Source organism: Neomonachus schauinslandi, chromosome 6 (assembly GCF_002201575.2).
Source record: "Neomonachus schauinslandi chromosome 6, ASM220157v2, whole genome shotgun sequence".
Classification (NCBI taxonomy): domain Eukaryota; kingdom Metazoa; phylum Chordata; class Mammalia; order Carnivora; family Phocidae; genus Neomonachus; species Neomonachus schauinslandi.
This window is the reverse complement of record NC_058408.1, coordinates 29,543,298-29,565,718: the sequence shown is the minus strand read 5'-3', so window position 1 is coordinate 29,565,718 and position 22,421 is coordinate 29,543,298. Positions and strand designations below refer to the sequence as shown.

At 41.8% G+C, this 22,421-nt stretch overlaps 1 protein-coding gene across 1 annotated transcript in view; it reads left to right on the top strand.

Moving 5' to 3' along the window:
* Positions 1-22,421, top strand: part of NR5A2 (nuclear receptor subfamily 5 group A member 2) — a 135,457-nt gene that overhangs the window by 56,842 nt on the left and 56,194 nt on the right. The window contains exon 6 of the mRNA XM_021682487.1: positions 16,385-16,504. Coding sequence (XP_021538162.1) covers positions 16,385-16,504 — 120 coding nt within the window. The remainder of the gene's footprint in view (positions 1-16,384; positions 16,505-22,421) is intronic.

The following is a 22,421-nucleotide window of genomic DNA, read 5'->3' as shown; positions in this document are numbered from 1 at the left end:
CCAACATGGGGCTCCATCCCATGGTCCTGAGATCAAGCCCTGAGCTAAAATCAAGAGTCGCAGCTTAACAGACTGAGTCACGCAGGTGCCCCAATATTAATTAGAATTTGACTGAAGCTGGAATAAAGTAAGGCTCAAGGATTTAAGTCATTTGCCCAAAGTTACATTCAGTCTGTTGGCCACTGGTGGGGCCTGGGTTTGCATCAAGTCTGTCTGATTCCAAAGCTCTTGCTCTTCGCCATTAGAGTGATTATTCTCATACCAAATTTCTATGCCTAAAATATTGGTGTGTGAGTGAGATAATGTGTGTGCATGCACATACACATGTGGCGTGGCGGGGAGGGGGAGGGCGGGGATATCAATTTCCTGGAATTTTCTAGAGCTTTTTATTCAAAGGGTGGTATATTCAATCAGCATTGGTCTCACTGTTCAGCTTGTTAGACGCGTAGAATCCCAGGCCCAGACCTGCTGAATCAGAACCTTCATTTTAACAAGATTCCCAGGTGAATTGTAGGCGTCTTCAAGTTTGAGAAGCAAAGATCTTGAGCACAGTTGTATCTCCCTAAATTCTTAAGAGAGGTTAAAGTGAAGCCATTAGTAGGAGTCCTGCTTGGAAAGATTTCCAGCACTGTTGGTTAAAAAAAATAAAGGGAAACATGCTTTTTAAAAAGTATGTGCTTTGTTTTAAAAGCATGCATTTATGCTGTCTCACTCCATAATTTGGAACATAATGTAATAATTCTGCAAGGCCTACTCTGTACACAAATGTACTATAATTTTTGAGAGTCTTCTTTGAGGTCTGCCTGCAGTGTGCTTTATTAAAAGCAATCCAAGACTGAAAGCCCCCATTCAAGAATGTGGTTTGTGGTAGAGTCTAATTTGTACCACTGGGCAAAGGTCATACAGAGGAGCTCGTTAATGCACTCACTCTGGGAGGAGATCAATCTCCATACTTCACCATATTGATCTGAGAGCTCATTGGCGCTTCCCTCCTTGAACTGATTAGCTCATGTGTGAATGGAGATGGATAGTTTTCTGAGCCAGAGGCTTCTAGCAGGGCTGCCACCCATGGCAAGAGGTGGAGGTTTGAACATCCTCATTTAGGCAGTCCTGGTGGTTCTTCGTGTTAGGATCTTCTACTTGTGTATCAGTTACTCCGAGAAAAAGGTTTTAAAAGAAATGGATTGCTTTTCTACTATGAGGAGTGGTGTTTTCCTTCTGTACTTTTTATAAATCATGTGTGATCAATGTAGGAATTCAATGTATGTGAATGTAGGCAGATGGCTTGCTTTAAAGTGTAACAGTGATGTTACCAAGTTCATTTCTGAATTAAAAGGCACCTGCTCAATGTGGTCTCTAGGACCCGGGAGTCACCCTATGTTCCTTCTTGTCAAACTCTCTGCCATTCCTTTATATATATGATCCCTTAATTGCAGAAGCCCTGAGGAAGTAGTGACTTAGTGAATCCAGCTCATAAAACGTTCATGTGACCTTTGTGTACTTCCTCCTTCATGTAATGGGCCGTGTGAATTCTAGAAGTGAGGTAGAAGTAAGCCAACAAGCAGCATTTGCAGTTTTTAAAAAAGCGTGTAGATTCCAGATCGACACTAGACGGAAGCACGCTCAGGGTCCTCCAACTCCCAGCCATGGTTTCCAAGAGAAACTTTGGGTATTGGGAAAACCACAGCCCCCATGGCTCCCAACCTCATTATTTTCATTGCACTTGGATATAAGCCCCTTGAGAAGTGTTTCCTTTTTACCCTTGAATCCCTTCCAGCGCCAGCACAGTGCTTATGCACAGCAATGAGAGTTGGCTTTGCATTCTCTGGTCCTCCCCTAGACTTCATTTCCCTTCTTTTCAAACCAAATTTTTCCTTGAAAGATTGAAGCTTGAGTCTGAGGCAAGAACCCTTAGGCCAAACTTTTGCAAACTGGAATTATGCTTCATTCTTTGGAAATTTACATCAAAGAAGTACCACTTGGAATGTGAAAATATAGTATTTGTCACATGAAAAATAACCTCTTTAGATCTTTGTAAGATGACACATCTTAGGATATACCTCTGTGTCCCCCACCTTTCTGAAGGCAGGTGGTCACAATAAGGGAGAGGACGAAGTTGTACCCCCCAGACAGCCTCTGCACGATCTCCTTTTGAGCAAATGAAATTGAATGAGACATCCAGGGCCCTCAGACTGATCTGCCATGTTCAGGCTGCTAGTGAGAAATGAGCAGGCAGTTCAGACAGAGTTGAATGAGGGTGGGGGCGGTGCTCAGGGAACTGGGAGAGGACCGTGCTGCACAAATCCAGCTAACCTTGAGCACCTGGCTAGATCCTGCATTGGTGGAATATTTTAGGAATGTCCTATGAGTGAGTTATGATTATTATTTGGTATCTTCCAAGTTCTGAATTATAGTCAAGAAAGATTTTAAAAATATTTTTCGGCAAGGAAAAGTCCTAATTGGTCATGAAGAAATAATAGGAAAACAGTGCATGTTGGACCTGGAAACCCTTCGCTTTCTCACTTGTGTGTAATGGCCAACATCATTAAGAGAAGGACACGTGACAGACTAATTGAGAAAACTTATACTCTTGTCGCTGCATTTTTACTATTCCCATTATCAGGACACCACCCACACCATAATACTGCTTTCTTTTTTTTTTTAAAGATTTATTTATTTATTTGAGAGAGCGAGAATGAGAGAGAGAGAGAGTACATGAGAGTGGGGAGGGCCAGAGGGAGAAGCAGGCTCCTCGCCGAGCAGGGAGCCCGATGCGGGACTCGATCCAGGGACTCCAGGATCATGACCTGAGCCGAAGGCAGTCGCTCAACCAACTGAGCCACCCAGGCGCCCCATAATACTGCTTTCTTAATACTAAACACAATACAGCGCTAATTGTATGACCCGCTGTGTGAAAACAGAACTGTTGTATGATTGATGTGTTGTAATAACCCATCCGTAGGCCTGTATCTATCTGCACAACCTGGAAACTGTTGGCCTGTTCAATTAAAAAATTAATCGACTTCATGAGTTGGCTGAGATACTTTGATATGAATCAAGCAGCTTACCACAACAAAATAGTCAATGAGCTCACTCCATAGACACAGCATGTCCTTGACCCGGCAAGAATGCAGTCTATATGAGCAGATACAGTTCGTACTCTCTCTCAAAGAACAGTGTTGTAGGTGGAAAATGTAAATCATTTCTTCCTATAAATATAAATAAATATTATGTCCCCTTGCTGTGTGACCTGTAGTTAGTACTCAATTTACGTAATTAATATTGCTTGCGTTTTAGTTTAACTTCTAGTGTGTGAATCCCAGAGACAATGGAGATGAATAGGGTTCTCTCATTTTCTGTTTTTTGAGGGTGCTTACTTCCCCACCCTCACTTAACCTCCATTAGAGAAGCAGTTCTTCAATCCAAAAGGTTTTTCTCCCATTTTACAATGAGAATAATGAGGACCATGGAATTCAATACCTTGCATTTCACATCTCAGTCATCTTGGCAGGAACTTCTAATCTGTGTGTCAGGGTAGCTGTGCTAGGCATAAATTCTCTCAGATCTCAGTTTGCTATCTTTCATCATTATATTCAGATAGAAATCCCAGAGTTATAGAGTTTACTAAGAGTGAATAAAGGAAACGCTACCTAGAAATATGGAAGACAAAGAGATTGGCTTGGGACTGACCTGCCGAGTCCTGGCCTCATGGGGACAGATTCAGAAGGGCAATCCATCTGTCTTAGGGATTGTATAGGGGATGTGTGCTGTGTGAGTGGGGAGAGGGCAGTGCAGCATCATAGCCCACATGTTTTTCTCCCTGAATCTGGAATAGAAAGAATATGAAAGCAGCAGTAATGGGAAATACATTGTACGGCACACTTAGCTCACATACAGATGCAGTAGAGCTAGGGATGATATTGTCAAAAATCTAGGTCATGTGATTTTGATTCCTGAATCATTTCCTTGCACCTTGTGTAGAATGTTTACCCCTTTTATTTATTTTGTAAAGATTTATCCATTTATTTGAGAGAGAGAGAGAGGATGCACATGCGTGCAAGAGAGTTGGGGGAGGGGCGGAGGGAGAGAATCCCCAAGCAGAGTGCCCACTGAGTGCCTGGAGCCCTAGGTGAGGATTGATCCCTTGACCCATAAGACCATGACCTGAGCCGAAACCAAGAGTCAGGTACTCAACCCATTGAGCCACCCTCAATCGATTCACCAGGTGCTCCGGATGTTTACCACTTTTAAATGACCAGATCTGGGGAACTAAAAAATTGGTCAAAATTAGTGCTGTACAATATTGGTGCATAGTGTTTCCATGATAATAATATTCCTCCTTTTTAGGTTTGAGCCCTTCAGTGAGGCTCAGAAGTCCTCTACTCCACCCTGCCAAGCTGCGGGCTGTTGTAGAAAAGGGCACAAACAACCAGGAGCTACGTGTTGACCTTTGGGTCTTCTGGGACTGGGGCTAGGCCAGAAAGGGGCCACCCAGCCTTTTCACTGATGACACACGGGGCACCAAGAGGCCAGGGGCACCACTGTGCAGAAGTACAGGGCCAAAGGTTTTTTTTTTTTTAAGATTTTATTTATTTGACAGAGAGAGACACAGCGAGAGAGGGAACACAAGCAGGGGGAGTGGGAGAGGGAGAAGCAGGCCTCCCGCGGAGCAGGGAGCCCGATGCAGGGCCCGATCCCAGGATCCTGGGATCATGACCCGAGCGGAAGGCAGACGCTTAACGGCTGAGCCACCCAGGCGCCCCCAGGGCCAAAGGTTTTGAGGGGAGGTGGTCCCCAGTGCCAGCAGGGACAGCCAGGGGAAGGTGGTTACCATGGACGGCTGGCAGATCACCACTCGTTCTTTTGTGACCAAATGGACACATCCTGATAAAGTTATATGTGGGCTACTAGGAAAAAGGCTCAGGATCAAATTAAGTTAATATTTGCCTAAATACCTTGAGAGAAAAATCCATTCTATCATGTAATAATTTGTGGATTTTCAAAATATGAAGAGTGTGTAATCTTGTTTCTCTGGGTTCCTTCTCCATCTTGATTCTAGTTTACCCAGAAGAACCTCATTCTTATCTAAGTTGGGGCACAATACAGACCCCCTTGGAATTAAGTAAATGCCCGGTCTTAGTTCATCTTCCATCCAAGTCACCTTCATAGCCTTTCGCCCAAAATAGGAAAGATCATCTATCTAGATTTTATGTCCAGATAATTCCAAGGTTCTATCATTTGTTATCTATGTCTTTTGTATTTCCAAAAGCCTTTATTTTTCAAATCACAAACTTCTTTACATTTGAAATGAACTAAATCACCATTAATTTCTTTCCTTGCAAGAAAGAAACTGAGACAGTGTTAATATTAAAAAATAAACTTCCAGAGAAAAAAATAAGATTGTTCTTTATTCCCATATGAACATAGAAAGCATAGTCACAGGGCACTGGGCTGGGATTCAGAATACATGGATTCCCATTCTATTCCTGGCACCTGAGTAATCTTATATAAATCACAGCCCACCTGGCCTGAGTTTCCTCTTTTATAAAATGAAGTAGTTGAACTGAAAGTAGTTGCTAGGTCCTTTCAGCCCTGATGAAGCAAATATTAACTAGCACCTACTTTCCTCCCAGGACTAGGGTGTGATTCAGGATGTACCAGTGTGGGGGTACCCTCAATTTGGATAGTGCAAGGGGATGCCATTCATAGTGCCCCAGACAGGAAATTAGACAAGAACTATTGGCGTTGTTAACACGCCGAATTTGGAGCACGGGAATGAATATTGCCCAATATACGCTATTGAGAGATTTTTCACAAAGCAGAAATTATTTGGGTTACCTAGAAATAACCATCTCATCCTTGGGGCTGATGCTTTGACTCCAGGAGCTCTTTCCTCAATTGCTACCAATTTTTGTGAATCCATTTCTGAGTATCTCTGAAGGCATGGATTGACCTCACACTTAGCTCTGCAACCAGAAGGGAGAATGTAAATTGTATGACGAGAGTAGGTTGTCTACATGTCTCCGGTGAGCTGGGGTTGAAGAGTTCTCCCAGGAGCCTTTGTGCCCAGTGAATTCCCATCACTGGATGGTCCTTAGGGACTTCTCCTTTGCCTCTGCCCTAATTTCAGTTGTGTTTTTGGTGAGTGATATTTAGGCCACTTGGATTCTTTCCTCCTTTCTTTGGCCAACTGCCTGATTGAAACAGCCAGCCAAAAAGGACCCAAGGACATTTTAGCCTCTAACAACTATTTTTCTGGCTTTGACATGCAGTCTACAAAGGAAGAAGTTACATTAAGACCTTAAAGGTCACAGAGCATGCTCACTAGAATATCCTCAGCTTCTCCCTTTCTTCTCCACACTGGTATTCCAAGGACTTCAACTCTGTGCCCATTTCGCAAGGTGTAAGACAGCCAAAACATTCCTTAATTTATGCCTTAGTCACTGATGTCCAGATAATGGGCCCACTGCACACCTGGAGTCCTGTGGCTGCTGGTATTGTTGCCTTTAAGGCAGTGTCTGGAAATGGAGAAAACGAATATTCTGAAAACGATAATCATATTCACAAATGCTTTCTGGACATTCCAGCCAAGCTAACAGAAAATATATTCATCCTTCAAGGGTTTTGTCTTCATTGCTTGAAATATATCTGCCTGGTTGGACATGTGAGGAACATTGGCTTAATTATACAGAGGAGATGTCTAAACTAGAGGACAGGAAACAGGTAGTGGTCATAAAAAACAATACCCAGCAAGAGAAAGCACTGGAAAATATTGCACATTAATCTGCCTTAAAATATTTTTTCTCATTCATCATCCTTTTCCATCACCTGAAATTTGTTCCTTTGTACTTCAATTTGCATCTCCTGTATTTTGCCTTCTTTTTTGTGTTCAGAGTTGGGTTTAACTACCATTATTTGGGTGTCTGCCACGTGGCAGTCACTCAGCTAGGCACGCTTATATCATTTAACAAAAGTAACGGCTGAGAGAGCAGCTGAGGTTTAAGGAGTTTGAATTCTTCCCAAAGTTCACATGGCGAGAGTGCCAAGATAGGAACCCGTGTTTCCAAGTTGCAAAGCCCATATATTTCTTGTACCGTGTCTAATGGTCCTGATCTCTGCTCTTAACGAAGGGGCCTAAAATACATACATTCTCTCCATTTCTGAATTGTCTCAGTATATCTTTGGAAAACAGACCGTCAGAAATTTGTGCTCCAGGACCAAATTATCTTGTGGCCTCTTAACACTGCCGTAGGCTTTAAAAGGAACACCCTCTATGAAGCTAAATATTGTGTGTACCTGAGGATGTGGTTGGAGCCTAGCTTACTGCACCATCTAGAATCCTCCTTGGAAAACTCAGAGAGAGGTTTCTCTCAGGAGTCCAGCACTAAGATAGGCTGTTTTGCAAGTAACTGATTTTATCTCATGCATACTACAAATCATGTTAGTAACGGTGCTCTGCCTGCAGGGAACCAAAGTGTGGCCCATTTCCAGTCACTGAAACAACCTTTCTGAAGCTGATTTTAGGGACTGAGCCTAGTCTTGGCTTCAGCTTGTTATCCTACCTTTATTTTCCTTGTATCCCCTTTTTCTCATTTATTCCATTCATCTTTTATTATGTGTACATATAAACTGCTTCAGATATTTTAAGGATATGGCATTTTATACATATGCCTATAAAATAACTGAGTTATAATAAATACAATAAGTTGAGTTATATATATATAACATATATATATATCACACACACAGTATTTATACATATATATATATATATATATATATACTCATTTTCAAATTATTGGTTCCACAGAGTTTAACACTTTATATGCTACCTTTTATACTAATTACTTGGCATGGATATGTCTTCTTAATTCAATTCATTTGTAAGTTCCTTGAGGATAAGGTCTTAAATTCATTCAGGTCTCAATAACACCCAGCTATATGTTGATTTATTGTTGACTGGGATATGTCCATAATCTGACAAGATAAGTGACTCCTAGGTTAACCCTGCCCTCATCCAGACCATCCTTTGTAATACCGGTCTCCCCAAACCTGGGGCTGGGCTGGCCATAAAGTTCATAGCTATTCTAATTCCTGTCTTCATTACTTTGCAAAAGTCCACAACTGTATGGAAGAATCACCCCATCATGCTGAGTCGTCATGTCAAAGCAACTCTTAGGGGTAAGTCTGTGAGTGGCAGAAACTTTCTTTCCCCTATCTCTTTACATATGTACATGCTTTGACTTCAAAGCAATGGAATGTGATTGTATTCCGTAAGCCAAAAGGAAAAATAGTCATTACCGTTTTGTGTCCACCTTAATCAGATCACATAAATTATATGTGGATGCATATGAAAACTTAAATAGGAAAGACGACTAGCATTGCTTGGTGCACATTCCCATTTGACCCCCGAAATATGATGAACTTACTGTTAGCTTATGAGTAATTGACATTTCAACAAGAAGCTTTTTGAAGTGTGGATAAGGGGAGGGTTAAAAGGGGCACCTGGGTGGCTCAGTAGGTTGAACATCCAACTCTTGGAATTGAGCCCCAAGTGGGGCTCTGTGTTCAGTGGGGAGTCTGCTTGGAATTCTCTCCTTCACCCTCCCCCTTTGACCCCCCCGCCCCCCGCTCATGCTCTCTCTCTGTCTCTCAAATAAATAAATAATATCTTAAAAAAACCAAGAGGGATAAAAGCTGAGAAAAATTTTGTCCTTTGGTTTGATAAATTCTGAGACTATAGCTACTGTTCTATGCGAAAGAAATTGTCTGAATTCCGTTACGTTGTCTGTGATGATACATAATTCAGGTGATATTTAACATGTACATACACCGTGCAGTATTATCTCCAAACCTCAAAGATGTCTCTCACGTGTGTAATTGTCTCACATTTATATAAATGAAAAAAACTCACATCGATATTATCACATCTTTGTATAAAATAATACTGCATGTGGGGTGCGAGGGTGGCTTAGTCGGTTAAGCTTCTGCCTTCGGCCCAGGTCGTGATCCCAGGGTCCTGGAATTGAGCCCCATATCCGGCTTCCTGCTCTGTAGGGAGTCTGCTGTCCCTCTCCCTCCGCCCTTCCCCTGGCTCATGCTCTCTTTCAATCTCTCCCTCTCTCCCTCCCTCCCTCTCTCTCTTTTTTAAAGATTTTATTTTTGACAGAGAGAGAAAAGGGGGGGGGGGGGGGGGTAGGAGCAGAGGGAGAGGGAGAAGCAGACTCCTTGCTGAGCAGGGAGCCCAATGTAGGACTCCATCCCAGGACCCTGGGATCATCACCTGAGACGAATGCAGATGTTTAACTGACTGAGCCACCCAGACGCCCCCACCCCCACCCTCTCTCTCTCTCAAATAAATAAATAAAATCTTAAAAAAAATAATACTGCATGTGACATCCTTGGGAAATAAGGTGCACCAGGCATATGAATGTTCTGGATAAATGAAACTTACCTTTGGACACATTAGACTTTGAGAGAATTTTAATAATTTTGGACACTTAACCGACTCAGCCACCCAGGCATCCCAAGAAATTTAATAATTTTTGATGGAAGACCTCTAACACAAGTCACACCATTCTCCGACTTCTTAAACAGCAGATTTGTTGAGCCCCGTTCCCGATGACTCATCATGGCTCTGTAGCAGCTGCTGTCGGACCCTGGGTTACAGAGTGGTTCCCTTTGAGGTTCCTTGGTTGGGGGCCTCTGACTGCCCCACAGAGTGACTCTGGATTAGGTGTTCAAGAAGTAGAGGCTGGTCTGTTTTATTTTCTGCCTTCTCCCTGTGCTGACAGCTACCTTATTCATTTCCCAATCACACTCTGCTCTTTGACTTGGCACCTAATTGTGAGGAGGTGGGGCAGGGCTGAGGTGGCCCCACTTCCCTGGAGGTGGCAGCCATTTACCTCTCTTTACTTCCTCGTTTTCCGGCCACCCCAGGCCTCCTGAGGCTGAAGGATCAGCAGGCACGTTGGTCAGTGAGTGTTGCCAGCCTCCGCTGGTTAGGGAGGTCTGGTTTGGTAGACATCTCAGAACGGAAATCTAGAGAATTTGGAGGAGATTCATGTCCAGAGGTTTGTGTCTATGTGTTTCTTCTCCCTTTTTGAAAGAAATATTCCTGGTGACTGTGTATATGTTGAATTAGAACAAAAGGGAGAAGCAGGTAGACGGACTGAGATCCTAGATTCTGTGGGCTGTTGGGCATGAGCCAGATGGCCGGTGAAATGGGTATAATGGGAAGGGGTTGGTGGAATGGAAGGAAGTAAGGGGCAGATATCATACAGTGAAACCCCTCTGCCGCCTCCTTCCATCACCTGAGGAGTTAGATCACAGGGAGAGAAAACAATTCTTTGTTGCTCCACTAGAGAAACACAGAAAGAGTCCAGAAGAGTGCAGTTCCCTGGCTCAGCGTTGACGGGCACGACTTTGCAGCCCAATTAGACAGCGCACCAGGGGGACTTTAGTTATCCCCGAGCAGGGGAGAACTCCTGGTCATAAATCCCTGGGGTATTGCCACAATTGACAGGGGAGTTTTACTGGCTGTTAGTTCTCTTGTACAGTATTGTTTTTAGTGCTTGTTTAATCATTGTTAATGTGAAATCATTTTTCTTGGACTTTGTAGCAGTTTATGACAGAGGCTGCAGATAATCAGCAGCATTCTTTATAAAAACAGTAAAGGATTAAAGTAGTTGTGTGTCTGCCTAGCCCAGCGGAGGTCCTCACTCAGATGCGTAAAAGTCGATTTGATTTGTCTTGGTTTTGATTTTTCTCTCCCTGCTTCTGAATACCTTTTTATAAATGCCACCATTGTCACAAAAGGAAGCCCCCAAAAATGGATGTCCATTTTGAGGGATTTTTTTTTCTTTTTGCCAGAAAGGAAAAGAAAAAAAATGAACTAATAGCTAGACTTTATTTGTAATGATTGTGAAGAATGCTCACATCATTTTTAAATACTTGGTTCCAAGAGTTGTTCTAACAGGAACTACAGAGCTCAGTGAGTGATTCTACAAGGTTAAGTCCTGCATTTAAGTATCCTCTTCTCAGAAGCTTCGATGACCCCTTCGGGAGGTGAAGCACGGTAAAGTGCTCCTCAGCTTCTTTTGCACATGGAATTATAACAGCAGACTTACGCTTCTGTCTCTTCCCCTCAGACTGTGATTTTTCTCAAAGGCAGGGATTCTGTCCTAGTCACTTCTGTTCTTCCCCCACCAAGTTTCTTTTCTTTTCTTTTCTTTTTTTAAGATTATATTTATTTATTTGAGAGCGAGAGAGAGAGCACAAGCAGGGGGATGGCAGGCAGAGGGAGAAGCAGGCTCCCTTTGCTTAGCAAGGAGCCCATTTTGGGACTCAGTCCCAGAACCCCAGGATCATGACCTGAGCCGAAGGCAGACACTTAACTGAGCCACCCAGGCGTCCCCCAACCAAGTTTCTAACAAAGGCCTAGAACACCAGCCTTAATGATCAGAAGTAAGAGATGGCTTCACGTCCACTTTTAAATTACCAATCCATGTCAGTAGAATGTGTTCCTTAAAAATCTTTCTTAAAATTTAACCACAGTGATTCATGATGTCAATTTTCAAATCCGCCAGGGAAAGTGAAATCACAGTGTAGTTTCCAGATTCGTAAAAGGTAAAGGGGAGGGGGCAACAGAAAGGTTTTGATAAGTTAAGTGCAGGCTTGAGAAAGTTGTACACATTTTTCTTTTTCTAATTGTTTGCCCAAATCCACTGTTCTTAGGAGAAAGCCCGTGTCTCTAATGATTAACATTCTGGGTTGTGGGAAGTGTGCTTCATTAACAATATGTGGCTTGTATTCCTTTACACACTCATCTGTAACGTCAATATAAATAGTTTCTGTGATGAGTAACTAGGTTTCTGAGATAAGTCCTTCCTTTTATTACAGCTGATAACACAGGATTATAGGAGGCGGTATGGCTAACTAGCGAGAGGTTTTGATATATAATGGAAATTATACTCATTCAGTCCCCCTTTTGAGCTCCCCAGATGCCACCCTAAATTGTTTATTGACAGTATTCATACCTGGAGAATTTACCCAAAAGCAGTGGATTCTTTTTCTCCTCTTCCCCCCAGCCCCCACCCCATGTCGCCTATAACTCTGTTTTCCAAAGAAAAAAAAACTTCAAAATTGCCAGCTTTTCTTATCTAGAGATAAGGATCAAGTCGGTCATCAAATTTACCCCGTGCTTTTATTCATAGAGCTGCATAAAAACTTTGTCACCCAAAGCACCGTGAAGCTGCATACTCACCAATTTCAAGATAACATGAAATATGACATAATCAATTATGGAAAATAATGAAATGGAATGTTGGCATGGAAAGCCCCCTCAGAGAGTGTTAAAACAAGGAATCAATTGCTCAGGAGGAGTGTTAAAATTACAATCAGTCAAGAAGTCTTTACGAAGGGCCAGCTGTGGGTCCGGACCTGCCAGCACATGTGGGAAGGGTCAGATGCATGTTTCTGGGGTGTTCATCGTATGGGGCAAAGATGGTTGTTTATTCCACCAACACGGAAGGACTTGCTTGCTTCTCTTGTGGGCTAGGTACCAAAGATACACAGGTGAAAAGCAGAAACCGTGCAGAAGGGAAGGTAATTCAGTCATTTGTTTTTTGTCTTAACAAGCATTTATAAAATGCATCTTTTTTTTTTTTGTGCCTGGTGCTGTGGTATGCACTGTGGGAGCTCCAGCTGCAGGTTCCACTGCTGTCCTCGAGGGGGGCAGACAGATTCACAAGCAATTACAGTACTTTGCAGAAACAGGGTGATGACAAAAAAGATCCTATGTTAGACACAAAGGAAGAGATGATGCCCCGAACAGTACAAAATATAAAACCAAAAGTGAAATGCTAATTACGGAAAATAGATATGTTCACCTATTCTTGCAATTTCTGAAGCAGCAGAGGAACCAGGAAATATGCAGATTTTAAAAGCCTGTCTATCTTCTTACTGCGTCTGGACATAGGCAGCAGTGGGCAGAAGTGGGGATGAAAAAATATCCAGCCCCCCGCCTTAGTAAGAAACTTACAGAGGATGTGTGAAAACAAAACCTTTATTTCTTCCTTGGCAATTGGCCGGCACTCCTCTCTCTCTCTTTCTCTCTCTGTCTCTCTCACACACACACACATACACACACACAGAGTTCGGCATAAAATCTGAAAATGATACACCCCATTCTTTTTCTGAACGTGAGAGAAAAATATATCTTTGTTTGGAAGTGTGCCTTCAACATCCCAAAAGAAAAGGTGGCCAGGAGAAGTCAGATTCTGACTTATGATTGGAACATGGCTTGATGCTGGAAAACTGTTATCATAGTATTTCTGTCCTGTTATATATGAAAATAAGGGACCATCATATACAAATGAAGAGGAAGAAACCCTTAATGAGATAGCTCCCAAACTTATGCTTCTTTTCATTTTCACTCCCCCCTTTCTCCTTTTCTGTGTGGCCAGTGGATAATCTCTTGGCTCTTTCATCTTTCCAAAATGGGAACAATAAATGCACTTTGAGGAGTCTGTATTCCCCCATCCATTTTGAAATTATCTGCAACATTAACATGTATAATAATTGTTTCTGGGGAGACAATCTCAGAGGGGAGTATTTTAGGTTTCCCTGAAAAGAGTGATAAATAACTAAAGCTTCATAGCTCTCTCTCTCTCACACACACACACACCCAAAACCAAAAAACTTACAGTAGAACCAAATTGTCATCACAGACTGATAAATTTGAAATAAGATGCTGTCATGTCTGTGCTGAAATGAGAGCATAATAAAACCCAGGAGAGCAAAGTATGCTTTGTTTTGAAATCATACCAAGCATCTGGCCAGACAGTTCCTGGAATGTGCCCTGGATGCTACAACATGTATGTTTTTGGGACATTTGGCCACTGCTCCTTGTGACAACAGTTTATGGAGAACATTTAGCTGGATCTACATCAACTGCTGCCCAAAGGCTGACTTGTCACACCACACAACACTGGAGGATTTTCTGTAGAGAAGAACATGACCTTCTACTGTCACTAAACCACCAAGTCATGTTTGGGTGAACATTGTCCCCCATGAGAGTCATTTTCACAAGGTAGGGACTGCGTTTGTCTTGCTCACCATTATATCCCAGGTCTGGCACTCAAACCCACCAAAGAATCAGCTATTAAAAATATCGATTTATTTAATGAATGAAAATTTTTTAAAAGATTTATGAATTTTTTTTTATTTATAGATTTTATTTATTTGAGAGAAATAGCATGCCATAGAGGCAGAGGGAAAGGGAAAAGCAGACTCCTTGCTGAGCAAGGAGTCTGACTTGGGGCTGAATCCCACAACCCATGAGATCACGACCTGAGCGAAAACCAAGAGTCGGCCGCTTAACTGACTGAGCCACCAAGGTGCCCATGAATGAAATTCTTTTGGTCAGAACAGACTAACTGGTTCAAAGTATTTCTGATGGAGATGTTTGGGGATGTGTTTTCCTGATCACAGAGCCTGATTGTAGTTTTGTGTAGTTGCAATACTACTGCTTTTCTCCTTCTCCACAGAATCCATTTCCATCAGGCACGAGCCCTCTGTCTGATGTATTTTCATTTGTGTATTTTACACTTTACGAAGGGGATTTCCCATCCACTACCTTATTTCATCCTCACAAAAACTTTCTCATATATTTTTAGGTGAGAAAATAAGTCTTAGAGAATTACATGGTCTGATTAAGCTCTCACAGCTGGAAAATATAGAACTGAGTCTTGAATCCTTCTTTGTATTATGAGTTCAGTGCTCCCTTGATCATGTTCACTATGTCCCGGAGTCATGGAAAGAAAGTTAGTCACAAGCTCTTATCAGTACTAATCAATGTATGAATGGAAACTTCCTTAGAATCAGCCAGCTATCCAGAGTTCCATTGAATGGCCACTTAAAAATGAATTTGTTAAAAGTAAGTCAAATTAATTTCATTTAGAAAATTCTAGCACCTCCTGATGTAATTTGGAGACAGCCTAGAGCTTGAGAGAGCGTTAGAGAATTTTTTAGGCAGCTCTCTGAGCCCTATTTTCTCATCTATAAATTTAATATAATGATACCAGTTCGGCTAACTTCGAAGGCATGTTCTGTCAATTAAATCTAAAGCAATACACAAAAGCTCTAAAAAAAAAAAAAAAAAACTACACAATGTATCAATGTCAGGTGTTACTTTTTTTTTTTTTTAAGATTTTATTTATTTATTTGACAGAGAGAGACACAGCTAGAGAGGGAACACAAGCAGGGGGAGTGGGAGAGGGAGAAGCAGGCTCCTGGCTGAGCAGGGAGCCCGATGTGGGGCTCCATCCCAGGACCCTGGGATCAGGGCCCGAGCCGAAGGCAGACGCCCAACGACTGAGCCACCCAGGCGCCCCCAGGTGTTAGTTTTATAAGTTCACAGTGTGTGTCTAAATATGGCTACTGCATTTGGAAAAACCGGGGTCTTTGGCTGGTATATATTACAAAATGAAGAGCACACTGTTACAAGTAGCCATTGCAATGGGTCACTATGCTCTTCGCATTCAGACCGTGGATATGTGAACTGTCCGTGAAATAAGTATGGTTTTGTCATTGAAGAATGTCAATGAACAATTTCCCCTGGAGGACAAGGTGAAATAAGAATAAAATGCCCACTGTGACCCAGCACATTTCATTTTAATCCTCATGGCAGTCCTGTGAGGGAGGTAATGTTCTCGGTTCATTTTCCAGTTATGGAAACCGAAGTTTAGAGCGTTTTTGGGAAAATCATCCAAATCATAAAGCAAATGTAGATGAGCCTCAAGACCATGATTGGTGATTATTCCAATCAAAGTCGAGGACAGTTTGGACACACACATCAGTTAATACTAATGCCAGATAAGGCAGTGTGTCTCTTTATCTTCCAAAGTCATTTGTGCCGGCATGCTAATTGTCTTTTAAAGAAATCTCAGTTTGGCAGCTTGCTAATATCTGTGTACTATTTTAGCTTTGGGTCAATGTATTAAACTCTAGATACATAAGCATAGGCTATTTGGGGCCATTCTAACGGGGTCTAGCGAGGACAGTGTGAGGCGCCTGGACCTCCCACAAGCAAACTCTACTAGCTCTGTTAACATTAGACAGACCGATCTAATGGAGGGCCTTTTCCTAGCAGCTCATTGATTATAAATACTACTCTTAAGTATTCATATGTGGCCTAAAAAGTATTTATCCAAATGAAAATAATGATTTTCAGGAGCAGCGATGTAAATTCTGAGCATTTGTGCCATGACGACCATTGGCAGAGACTTCTTGCTTATAGTGAGTTTTCTTATGTAGAAAATTAGGCAAAAATAAAAAATGTAGTGAATAACAGTGTCATTTTTTTTTTCTATTTCTTTTATAGGTTGATGACCAAATGAAGCTGCTTCAGAATTGCTGGAGTGAGCTCTTAATTCTCGACCACATTTACCGACAAGTGGTACATGGAAAGGAAGGATCCATCTTCCTGGTTACTGGGCAACAAGTGAGTATAGAGATCCCCCGCCCCCCCCAAAAATGTCTTTTTATTAAGCATGTTCAGAATGGTAGGAATTTAACTAGGTCAGAAGCACTCTGGTGCTTTGAAAGGGAAAGATTGGCTGCAAATAATTTAGAAAAGCTGACTTGGTGCACTCTGTTCCTACACCGATGATTACAGTTAAACTTGTAAAAGCAAAACATAATCACAAACATTCTGCTGCTTTCACTCTGCTGGGATTGAAAGTTGTGCTTTGAAGGGTCAAAACAACTGGTAAATCAGAATTAACGATTAGTACCCAGCATTTTTTCCTTAAGTTTCTGCATTAATCTACCACACTTGTTTTGTCAGCTATTTAAAAAGCTGATACATTGTGGAATCCTTACGATTTTGGCATCATAATGGTGGAAGAGACTGATTCAAATATCATATATAAACTAAATATTTGGCATAAAGGCAAATGAGGGAAAAGGGACAGGGGTTCCAGTTTTCAAGAGCCAGCCATCATTGAAAAGGAAAATAGAAAAAATTACTGTTAGTTCCTACTCCTTTTTTTTTTTTTTTTAAAGATTTTATTTATTTGAGAGAGAATGAGAGAGAGAGGGAGCATGGGGGGGGGAGGGTCAGATGGAGAAGCAGACTCCCTGCTCAGCAGGTAGCCCAATACTGGACTCAATCCTGGGACTCCAGGATCATGACCTGAGCAGAAGGCAGTCGCTTAACCAACTGAGCCATTCAGGCGCTTCCCTACTACTTTCTGAATAGATATTTGCTTAGTCAACAGATACTTACTGAACATCCAACAGTGTGCCAGCCACTATTCTAGGGCATTGGCATGCATTAGTGATCAACACAGAAAAAGACCCTATCCTCACAATGCTTAACATCATAGCAGGGAGAAGCTGACCATAATGAATCATCTTATAACAAACCTGTATATAAGAAATGTATAATGTATTAGAAGTCAACGTGCTGTTGAATAAAAGAAGAAAAACAAACTGAGGGTTCTAGAGGGGAGGGGGGTGGGGGGATGGGTTAGCCTGGTGATGCGTATTAAAGAGGGCACGTTCTGCATGGAGCACTGGGTGTTATACGCAAACAATGAATCATGGAACACTACATCAAAAACTAATGATATAATGTATGGTGATTAACATAACATAATAAAAAAAATAAAACTACACACACAAAAAAAAAAGAAAAAAGAAAAGAGAACATGCTGTGCAAAGGGAAATGCACACATACCCACGGGGGTAGTAGGTTGCATCGTGACCCAAGGATTTCCATGGTCAATAAGAGTAGTTGCTTTTGTCTTAGTGAGAAGGTGACGTTTTAGCAAACACTTGAAGGAGGAGAGATTGTTGTTGGCTTCATGGATATCTGGGGAACAGAAAGTATTCAATGGACCTAAGTCCAACTTTATAGGATTTTGGCATGTCCCTCCCAGTTCTTAGCCTTCATTCAATAACTGATGTGTTATTAAAATAAATGCACGGAACATAGTGATTCCATAAGTCCATTGGGTCATTCCTATTCAGGCATCGCTCCAGCATTCAGCAATGCTTCCATACTTCAGGACTCGGGCACCGTGATCTTTTACATCCAGCCATAAATGTTTATGTGCTGTGAAACCACAGCAGTGCATATTTGAAAATGAAAGGCTGTCTCCACGCCATTTGCTGTATTATTAATAAGTCACATTTTCCCAATCAAATTAAAGGCAAGCACTATTTCAGAGTTTTTGCAGATTGGATCAATTCAACCATCTCCATCACTATCTGGTCCCTGTTTTTCTGTACATCTCATGAGAAAAGCCTGCTAGACGAGAAAATAAAGTCTCATGGGCTTGACTTTCTGTACTTCCAAATTTTTGTTAAGCATCTTCATCCAGTGACCCAAGTCTCTGGAGGAAATGTACCCATTTCTAGAGTTTAATCACTGGGTATGCCTCCCAACCCTCTCTCCACCCCACCCCTGTTCCCCCGCCCAGCCCTGCCCAACTAGGAACTGCATTAGAAGGAGCCTCAGCCCACAAATTAATTTGATTTCATTTCCTTCTGAGTTTCAGAAATCAAATGGGTTTGTGCCGTTCTTTCTCAAAGCACTTCCATTCTTGCTCTTTAGAAATACTCCTTATTTCACATTTCATTTGGCCTTAAGTGCTGCCCCTGGGTAAAGGTAATTACCATTTAAAAAGTAGAGAAAGTGCATTTCTTGTCTCTCTGATTTTCAAAACCAAGAACAGTCAGAAATAGATGGTATTTATCATCTTTAGTATCAATTACTGCTACTTCATGTTTTGTCATCACAACAGAATACAGAACTCCCTGGTGGAGAACTAGTTCTTCCCTTTCATCTTTCCTGCCACCCAGAGTCTTGTAGCTCCCTCCTGCCCTCGTAAAGTGAGTCACCTTTCTGTCAAACCCCTCTCCTACCCCTTTCCATCCAATCCAATGGAGAGCCTCATAATGATTCATTATAACTGGACATTCTGATTTATGAAAATTGTGGAACAAACCTTGTATTTTCTATTTTGGAATAGGCTAGACAAAACATTTTGAATCTATCTCTGGGCTTCCTGCAATTCTTTTTTTTTTTTTTTGAGGATCTAGTTGGCTTTATTAAGTGATTATGAATTGGGTAGCATTCCATCTAGCAAGTAGAGAAATGCTCCTGCAATTTCTTTCTTTCAGGAGGTGGGGGAGGAGGGGAAAGGAGGGAGGGAATCTTAAGCAGGCTCAATCTCCTGACCCTGAGATCATGACCTGAGCCTTAATCAAGAGCTGGAAGCTTAACCCCCTGAGCCACCCAGGTACCCCATCCCACAATTTCTTAAATAAAAGCAAAAGAAGTGCTATGAAGGAAGACTTTTCCAAACAAAGCATGCAACCTTTCCAAGAGAATGAGAAAGATATTTTAATGTGGAGTCATAGACCTATTTTTACATCTCTCCAGCACCCATTTAGTGCTGAATATGTTAGGTGCATGATAAATATTAGCTCATGGTACCAAAGTAGAGCCACCCTATCGTAACCTAAGTGCTTAATTAAAACAAGTTAACTTGGACTCAACACCCAGAGTATGCATCCCCACCATGTTTCCACATCTCGTCTATACCTTTTTATACCTTCCCATTTTCTGTGGTGGGGCTGAGACCCCAGCACTGGTCTGACGTTCAGAAGTTGCTTTTCACTGCAGTAGGCTCCCCAGCCTGAGATGCAGGGATATAGGTGAAAATATTAAGTAAAATTTTCTTAGAACAGTAAATACCTCCCTAGCTGCAAGTGTGGGAAAACCTAGATTTTTTTTTTTTTAAAGATTTTATTTATTCACTTAAGACACAGAGATACAGAGAGAGAGAGAGCATGAGCAGTGGGAGAGGCAGAGGGAGAGGGAGAAGCAGGCTCCCTGCTGAGCCAGGAGCCCGATGCGGGACTCGATCCCAGGACCCTGGGATCATGACCTGAGCTGAAGGCAGACGCTTAACCATCTGAGCCACCCAGGCACCCCAAACCTAGATTTTTTTGTCAAAACAATAACAATAATAAATTATTTGGAGTATGCTAGTTTTAAGAAGATTGTTAAAGTAATGCTGAATGGAAAGGAAAGACTATATGAAGACTAAGAGTAGGGCAATATTCGGGGGGGGGGATGATTTTTTTTTTTAAGATTTTATTTATTCGAGAGAGAGAGAGAGCGGGGAGAGGAGCAGAGGGAGAGGGACAAGCAGACACTGAGCTCAGCGTGGAGCTAGATGTGGGGCTCGGTCTCAGGACCCCAAGACATGACCTGAGCTGAAACCAAGAGTAGGATGCCTAACTGACTGAGCCACCCACACACCCTAGGGAGAACATGATTTTTAAAAGGAAAATGTATGGAGGGAGTTGAAGAAAGCAAAAAGAGAGAGAACTTCCTCTTTCTTAGTATATAGTCTAACAGCAGGGAAACTATGGATAGAGTATATTTTCATTACTAGTGCAGGCTGCTTGCTCTCTGGTATGAAAATTGTGTGTGTGTCTATTATACATGTTGGTCTAGTTTAGAATCGAATTGACCTGTGTTCGAGTTCCTATTCCAAACCTTACTAGCTATGCCGTCTTGAGCAACTCCCTTTACTGTTCAAGTTTCAGTGTCCTCACCTATCCAGTGGGGGTTGTAGGGGAATCTGCCTCAGAGAATTGCCATAGGAATTACAAGAAATAGTTCTGTAAAGTACAGACATGAAAATTAGAAGCTATCAGAACTAATCTAACATGAAGCTGACATGTATGAAGTCAACAGCCCTATGAAGAAAGTACTATTTATTATTACTATCATCCCCATTTTACAGATGAGGAACTGAGACAAAGAGAGGTAAAATAATGGTGCAAGGTCAAAATACAACTAATAAAAGCAGTAGAATGTTCCAATCTAGGAAACCTGGTGCCAAAGTTCGTGTTTTGTTTTTTTGTTTTTCTTTTGCGATTTTATTTATTTATTTTAGAGACAGAGAAAGAGTGATGGAGGAGCAGAGGGAGAGGGACAGGCAGACTCCGTGCTGAGCGCAGAGCCTGACACAGGGCTCGACCTCACAACCTGAGCCGAAATGAATTAAGAGTCAGATGATCAATCACCTGAGCCACCCAGGCGCCCCATTGCTTTGTGTTCTTAACCAACATGCTGTACTGCTCTTCTATATACCTCACAGACGCTGCAGAGCTTGCTTTCACCATAGGCTCTCAGTTGGGTCTTCATGTACAATTTCTGTGCATGACAGCTTCTATGGAACTTCCAAGCAAGACATTCATTTCTTTATTGAGCCTAAATACATAAATGGCTTTGTTTTATTTATTTATAAATTTTTTGGTGTGGCATTGTAAACACATCGTAAAAATAAATTTTAACATCAGAAGTATTTTAACATGATTATTACTTACCATTTTAAAATTATTTCAGCATTAAGAAAACGCTAGAAAGAAGGAAAAGGGTCGTTCATAATGCCACCACCCTAAATCAACTGTTTTTGTTGAGTTTTCTTCCTAAATGCGGGGTTTTCTTAGTTTTCTAAAGGAAATAATTCCTCTGCCACCAAAACACATTGACCTACTACCACAGATTTGTGCAGAATGTGAACTTTGAAACAATGATAGAAGCCTCAAGTCATGATGTTGATATCATGGTGAAAATAAACAACATTATTTCAAGGTAGCATGTAAAATACCCCTATGGGCAGCTGAACACTCACCTACAGGAGAAAAACAACTTGATTCACTTAATTTAAAAACATTTCTGAAGGCCTGATAATTGAAGGAAAATCGAAGATGTGGTGGAGGGGAGTTAGACACAGTCCTGCACTCAGTGGTAATAAGAGATGTAATTTATCGTCTAATGACGGTGATGACTGAGCCTTGCATCGTGCTTTGCACTGTGCACTTTCACAGGTAAGCTGCATGACAGATTCAGAGAAGATGGGAGGAAGGTTCAGAGGAGGACGTGCAAAGGGAGTCAGATGGGCATGTGAAGCTGTCCAGATTCCAGTTCTAGAAGGAAGTGCCTTATTTCTACAGTGACAGTGTTTGACCAAACTCCTTTGCAGGTGGAGACAGAAACTGAGAGCAGTGACAAGGAATTTCTGGATGAAACTTTAACTAAACTAACTAAACTTTAACGAAACTCCACCACCTTTTTCAGCCTCAACCAGAAGAAATACGGTACTCCCAAATCATTCATTAGAAATTTCCAGGTTTGGGGTGTCTGGGTGGCTCAGTCTGTTAAGCATCTCCCTTCAGCTCAGGTCATGATCCCGGTCCTGGGATTGAGTTCCTCATTGAGCTCCTTGCTCAGCAGGGAGCCTGTTTCTCCCTCTGCCTGCCTCTCCCCCTGCTTGTGTGTGGGCACTCTCTCTCTCTTTCTCTCTGTCAAATAAATAAATAAAATCTTTAAA